We start from the raw sequence: 6,630 nt of genomic DNA, 5'->3' as shown, positions 1-6,630 counted from the left end.
TAAGCCTGACGTGACCTGCTCTGGAGAGAGCCCCGAAACGCGGAAACGTAGATGCGGAAGACTCAAATCAGAGCATCCTCATTTATTTTGGGGGAGGTGAGCACACACCCCCTTCGCCACTCGACGCAGGAATGCTGAAATCCCACTTCCGCAGAGTTGGGCTCATACGGCGAACAGAAGCTAACTTTCCACAGAATCTGGGAGGGCTGAGGAAGGTGCGCCAGCGCAGGCCTGCAGAGGCCAGGCCGCTGATCACAGTCAGGGCGCCGACGCTCCGGGGTCAGCAGGGAGACCCCCAGGCTGCCTGGGGCCAGGCCAAGCACACCCCTCCGTGGCTCAGGGGGATGACGCAGTGAACAGACATCTCTGGGGAGGCCTGGAGCCTGGCCACCAACCGCCCTCCAGATGCGCGGAGCACCCGGCCGGGACCAGAGGGGAACTGGAGAGTGGGCTCACCTTGCACACCCTCGCCACCCGGGGGATCATCAGCTTGAAGACAAACTCATACTCCACAGACACCTCGGTGAAAAAGAAGTAGACCCTGTCGTCCCCACTGTCCACGCCATCAGGGCTCTCCCGGACCACGTCGGCAAAGACGAAGTTCGGCTCTGTAAGCGAGAGAGGCCAGTTATCCCTCACCGCACTGCGGGCCCGGGTTTCCCCCAGCCCGGGCCCAGGTATCCACCCCCCTACCCGCCACCCGGGCCCCTCCTGGCAAAGATGCGTGCCGGTTGCACACACCATACCCCAAACACACTCTAGGGCCCGGAGTGGGGACAGTGCCCATCCGTCCTCCTCAGCATAAGGAGGAACCGGAGATCGTGGTTGTAAAACACACCGGCCAGCCCTGAGAATCCAGGCTGGGCCTCCCGATGGCAGGCAGCCTGGGGACCCTGGGGACCCTGGGGACCCAGAGCCCCCATCCCTGGAGAGCCACCAGAACACATGGATTTGCTGGTGTAAACAGCACATGCCTCAAGCAGACAAAGCGCGACCAGCAGATCCAGCCCCCAGTGAGGGGAGGCCTGAGGCCTGGGTCCGGTCTCCCTGACCGCCCGCCTCCAGGAGTTCGCAGCCCACCCACCAGCACCAGCTAGAGCCCCGTGTGCACAACCGCATGAATCTCCCATGCACACGTCGTCCGTAGGTGAGCGGGCTGGTGAGCCCAAGTGCAAAGACCACATAGGCTGTCCTGTGACTAAGAACCACCACCTGTGTCTTCAGGGAGGGGAGGCGGCCTGCCAGCGGGGAAGGCCCCAGCCCTCGGGCCCTCGCGGAGCCTGAGAGCCGCAGACAGACAGACAGACAGACAGACCCGGGGGCGGGGCACCTGTCTCTTACCGTTAAGCCACGGTATCGCGTACTCTGTCCTCAGAGGACTGTGGGACGAGTTTCGGGAGATGATGGGCTCGCTTCCCAGAAAGTTATAGGACGTCCCGGAATACAGCTCCCCATCTTGAGTGGCCCCAGAAGAAAGAGGAGGGGGGATGGTCAGCGGCCAGACACGAGCCCCTCCCCCAGGGAAGCTGGGAGGCCCCGAATGCTGCGTCCGAGCCTTCCGTCTCATTCCCTCGCGTGGTAAGTGTGCGCTCCACACGAGAGCCACCTGACGAGCAGCTGGGGCGTGAACACCAGGAGACACGCACCCGGAAGTAACAAATTCCCGTGTAAAAGAGGCCACGGGACTTCCAGACCCCAGGGGGTGGCCCGTCACCCTTCTGCACAGTGAACCCAAGCATCATACAGGTGTCTACGGAGAGGCTGCGCGTCTTCCGTTAAGGACAGGGAACAGGTCAACTGGGGTGGGGGGGCTGGGCCTGCCCCGTGCTGACCTGGGGGTGGACTCACCGACCATGACGGACGAGTAGCTCTGTGCCGGGTCAAAGGGGCACCTGCCCTTGCCGTCCTCGTTTCTCCCCAGAAACTGAAACGACGTTAAGTTCTACAATTGAACGAGAAGAAAGAGCATCACGTGATGTATGAATTCCTCATCTCCCAGTGCCCGTCTGCTCTGCCATTTACTTTTACAGACTCGCCATCTTGGGGACGGAGGGAAGAGCAGTGTGGGCAGCCACGCGAGTCCCAGGACTGGAGGATGGTGCCGTGAGAGCCGCGTGGGACGTTGGAGCCTCAGTTTACTCCTCTGTACTCAGCTCTAGGGCCCCAGAGCAGCCCCGAGGCAGGACGAGGTGGGACGCATTCAGCGAGCAATCGAAGGCCGCGCACAGGCTGTTACCTTCAATGAGGGCAGCACCCAAGGTGGTGGGGGACCAGAGTCCCCACCTGCTGCCACCCCATTCTGCACTAACAGAAAGCACAGGTGACGGTCTCGGTGTTGGGGACCCTCCTGGCTTGACCCAAGAGCCCAAAACCAGCCGAGGAAAGAGCAGGCAGCCCTGATATGTAAGGAACGAGAGGTCTGTACACAGAGAAACGGGGCCCAAGCTCTGTGACGAGTGACCAGCTGGTGACGTGCCCGCACAGGGCAGGAAATCTGCTTCCACGCCTGAACGTAGGGGAAGCTGGAGAGTCAGAGAAGAAACCCGCTGCACAGAGGCACAGCCGGAAGGACGCACCAGCTTCCGGAAACACAGGACGTGCCTTTGTGAAATGAAATGTGGGCGCCTCCTCACGCCTTCCAGCCCAGAGAAGCTGAGGAACACGGACAGACCGTGGGGAGCGGGCTTACAGGCCGGGGGAGCCGGAGCCCACCTCCTCAGGTGGACCCCCCCCCCTCGGGTCTCAGAGTACAAATTGGGGCATGAATGGACGGCCTATCTAGTGGGGGTTTGGAGGCCATGTGAACCAGGGGGGCGGACGGGAGACGAGGTCGTTGGGAATGACTGTAAATCTTCATGTGTGACGACGGGCTCAGTGTTGGTCACGTGGGCATTTAGGGGTCACGGTGCCACGTGCCCACGAACGTCCCCTCCTGTGCCATCTAGGCACCAGATACACGTGTGTGTCCTGCTTTCCTGTTGGCCTGAACGTTCTTCTTGAAGATACCGGACAAAATGATAGGCCTCGATTGAAACAAAACGTCCGACTCTTTTACCTCAACAACTGGCCTATGGGATTTGAGTCTTAATCCGTATTTTCAGCTTCTGAGGGACTAGACTCCAGCCCTGTGATGTGTGGCTGTCACACACGGCCTGGCACGCACTTCCCTTACGCAAAACCAGGCGACATCTGTCCTTCAGACCGAGACTCAGAGGCCGGAGCACCGCGCCCCACAGGGCCAGCGTCTGCGGGCTCAGACCACCGCCCACACCGCGGCTGTGCCCGCCTGGGGGTCTGTGCACAAACTCCGCCTCCCAAGTGCATTTACAGCGCTTCTCTCCGGGAGGCTGTTGTAAGCGGCTCACCAGGCGCCTGAGGCAGAGGAGTTCCTCCCGGCAAGATGCTGCCGTCCCCGCGCCCCCAAGCGAGGGACTCGGGAGGACTCTGTAGGGGCCCCTCCGCAGAGACCCTAAGGCGGCAGCCGGCGGGCCGGGTTCAGCAGGGCTGCTGCAGGTGGGCGTGGGAGGCGCCCGCACACTCACGCTGCGCCGTCGCCCCTGGGGGGGCTGCGCTCTGGGACCCAGGTCGGCAGCCCCGAGTGCCCAGCAGACATGGCCCGGTGATGCCCCAGGAGCGGTGGGCACAGACAGACACACGCCCACCCCCTCCAGCTCCGGAGGCTGCAGGCTGAGGTCAGGGAACCGGTGGCCAGTGCCTGGCGGGGGCCCCTCCTCTCCGTCCTCACGTGGTGGCTTTCCTAGAAGGCCGTCCGTCCTGCGGGCCAGGGCCTCCCCTCTGTGAGCACATGTAACCGTGAAAGCTCCCGACTGGACGGCCCACCTCCACACACCCACACTCACGGGGGCATTCGGGCTACCACGCGTGGATGTGGGGACACATTCAGCCCATAACACAGCTGAGCCGAGAACACGCAGTCTGGGAGCAGAGTCCTGACCCTCCCTTTGACCCGGACGGAGGCCACAGCAGGCCCCCGACAGAACACAAACCGTGGCAAAGAGAAGGACACAGGAGGCTGGACCACGGCGCCCTAGCGCTTCTGTGCGTCACTGACACGCTTCCCAGAAGGTTCCCCCACTGCCAGCTCCACGGGCCTGTGTGTCCCGCCCCGGCGAGCGGCCCCATCCTCGCCCCCACTGCTGTGCGGAGAAGGGAGCCCCCGACGCCGCCCAGGCCCCCACCCNCGACGCCGCCCAGGCCCCACCCACCTGTAAGTGCTGACCGGACGGGGGGTGGGGATCAGCCTCACCAGGTAGTCACAGGCTGGCTGGAAGGCGTTGGTCCCGCACACGTACAGGACACTGGCGCTGAGCGGCTGCAGCACGCGGATATAGTTGAGACATTCTGTCTGCGGGAGAGAAACGCGCACCTGAGCCACCATCCGGCTCCCACAGACGCCCGCCCCCCGCTGTCCACTGCAGAGCAGGGGTCTGGCCAGCACGTGCCTGACACGGGCTCGTCACGGCTGCGCGTCCCCGGATACCCCGTTTTCTTGTGCTGGCTCAGCCCTGCCTGGGCGGTGGGCACAGGCTCGGAGCCCCAGCCCCCCGAGAGACCTGCGTATGCCCGCTGGCCCGGGAGCTGTGCCTCCTGCAGCGTCCATGCCCCGCCCACCAGGGGCCACGTGGATTTCACCTCAGCCACTAATGCACACTCAGCAAAGACACACAGACCCCAAATCTTCCCCTACACCTACTGCCAAAAACCCACATTTACTCGCACTCAACACAGCGTGTGCCTCCCGCGTGTGGCCAGAGCCCAGAGGTGAAGGTACAGGGATCCAGCCCGCCTTCCGTGCCCCCAGGGGAATCCCACCCTGCTGGCCCCAGTGCAGGGGGCAGGCTGGGCGAGGGAGGGGCTGCCCAGGCTCCACATGACAAAGGGAAACCAGATGCCACTGGGGCCACAGTTCTAGGCTGACGTGTGCTGTCGTCTGAGATTATCTCCGCTCGGGGGAGTCTTACGTTGTTTGTTTTTTGGTTTTTGCTATGATTGTTTTCAGCTGGTTGGCAGTAATTCGTCCTGCCCACAGGGGCCGGGAGGGGCCTGACGGTCTGATTTGGCGCTCAGGCCGCTCCCTGCAGCCCCAGTTATCACAGTGCAGAGCCTGCCCTTCCCCGTTTCCTAGGGCGACTTCGGATCTACCAACTTTAGTACAAGTGTCTAATGTGCTGAAAAAAGGCACCAAAACCTTTTTCATTTTTGATTATTCTGAAATTGGCCAACTGCTGAAATGTACCTTAACTCAGCCATCCTGCCCCACCTGCCACAGAAGACGGGCTCTTCTGCTTGGAGACTCTGACGCAGGCCCCGTGCTGGTTCGGGGGGGGGGTGTGCCCAGAGCCCCCCGGGGAGGCGGACACCCGGCCCAGCACCTCCCAGGGAACGAGCAGATTCTCAAGGGGTGGTTGCTGCCCGAACTCCAGAAATCACACAGCACCCCCTTCAGGCTGCTGGGGTGCCGCGGGGGTCTGAACCCTGCCCTTCACACCGCCAGCCAGCGGGCACCGGAAGACATTTTCTGTCCCAACTTTTAGGGCCATTTGAATATACCTGACGAAGCTAAACCTTGTGAGCGAGCATTTCTCCAGTGCGCGCTATGTGCGGCACCTGCTTGTGGCGCCCTGCCTCATCACTGGGGCGCTAACAGGCAGGATGGGGCCACAGGCTGCTGGGGTTCTGGCACCAGAAATTACCTGTCTTGATTTCCCCTTTTCTGCACATTTTGCTTTCTTATCTTCTGAGACCTTCCAGTACGCCTGCAGGGAGAGATGAGAATCCATTTCAGCCCACGCTCTGTTTAAGGGGGAGGGACACGGTATAAAACTGCACGGCTGACAAAGCACAGGGAGGCTGGAAAGCAAGGCTCGGCCGGCAGACACGGGGTCCTGAGCAACCAGGGCCTCCCACCCCGAAGTGCCTGGCAGACACGGGGTCCTGAGCAACCAGGGACCCACACCCCGAAGCGCCTGGCTGCCCAGAATCCTATCACTCGCAGTAGAAAAGCTAAAAGGGCTGACGGCCGGTTTTCAGTCAGTCGTCAGTGAGCCGAGCCACAGGGACTTTCACCCAGCGCCGCGGGCTCCGACACGCACCCCGGAGCAAAGGACAAGAACTGGGTTTCCTTTGGCGTCAGTGGACCTCACAGCCATGGCCGCGAGGGTGCAACAGCCTGCTCCCCTCGTCTCCTTTCTTCCCAGCAGCTGAGCCCTCGCTTCCTTCCCGTCCCTGGAAGCTAGCAGGTGCCCCAGCCCCTTGCCCTCCGGAGGATGGAGCCTCCCCTATGCCTGCCTCCCTGTCCCCAAGCTGTCCCACCTCCCCATGTGACAGTCCCACAGCCGGTGCCCAGACCAAGCCAGCCGTCAGCTGCTCAGAGGTCAGGACGTGCCCGGAGCTGCCCGCCGGCGGGACAGTGAACCCCACGCGTGCCGTCCTGTGCTAACTCGCCTCCCGCACGCGCATCAGCGCGGGGCGGCTTCAGGGAAGCTAAGTCCTCCCCAGAACACACGAAAGCAAAGTCCTGACAACGGGCGACTTCCTTCATGGGCTGACGCACAAACCGTGTCACTGCTGCCTACTTAAAATGCACAGGGACGGGGGGGGGGGGGGGGG

General features: G+C 62.5%; 1 protein-coding gene across 1 annotated transcript in view; it reads right to left on the bottom strand.

Annotated features, from left to right (window-relative positions):
• Nucleotides 1-6,630, bottom strand: part of SEMA4D (semaphorin 4D) — a 20,528-nt gene that overhangs the window by 10,864 nt on the left and 3,034 nt on the right. Inside the window, 5 exon segments of the mRNA XM_077759488.1 lie at nt 457-608; nt 1,342-1,455; nt 1,849-1,942; nt 4,268-4,366; nt 5,715-5,777. Coding sequence (XP_077615614.1) covers nt 457-608; nt 1,342-1,455; nt 1,849-1,942; nt 4,268-4,366; nt 5,715-5,777 — 522 coding nt within the window.

Source organism: Crocuta crocuta, unplaced genomic scaffold, assembly GCF_008692635.1.
Source record: "Crocuta crocuta isolate KB4526 unplaced genomic scaffold, BGI_CrCroc_1.0 scaffold41, whole genome shotgun sequence".
NCBI lineage: Eukaryota > Metazoa > Chordata > Mammalia > Carnivora > Hyaenidae > Crocuta > Crocuta crocuta.
Note: the sequence above shows the minus strand (reverse complement) of the source record. Positions and strands in the feature narration are given on the sequence as shown.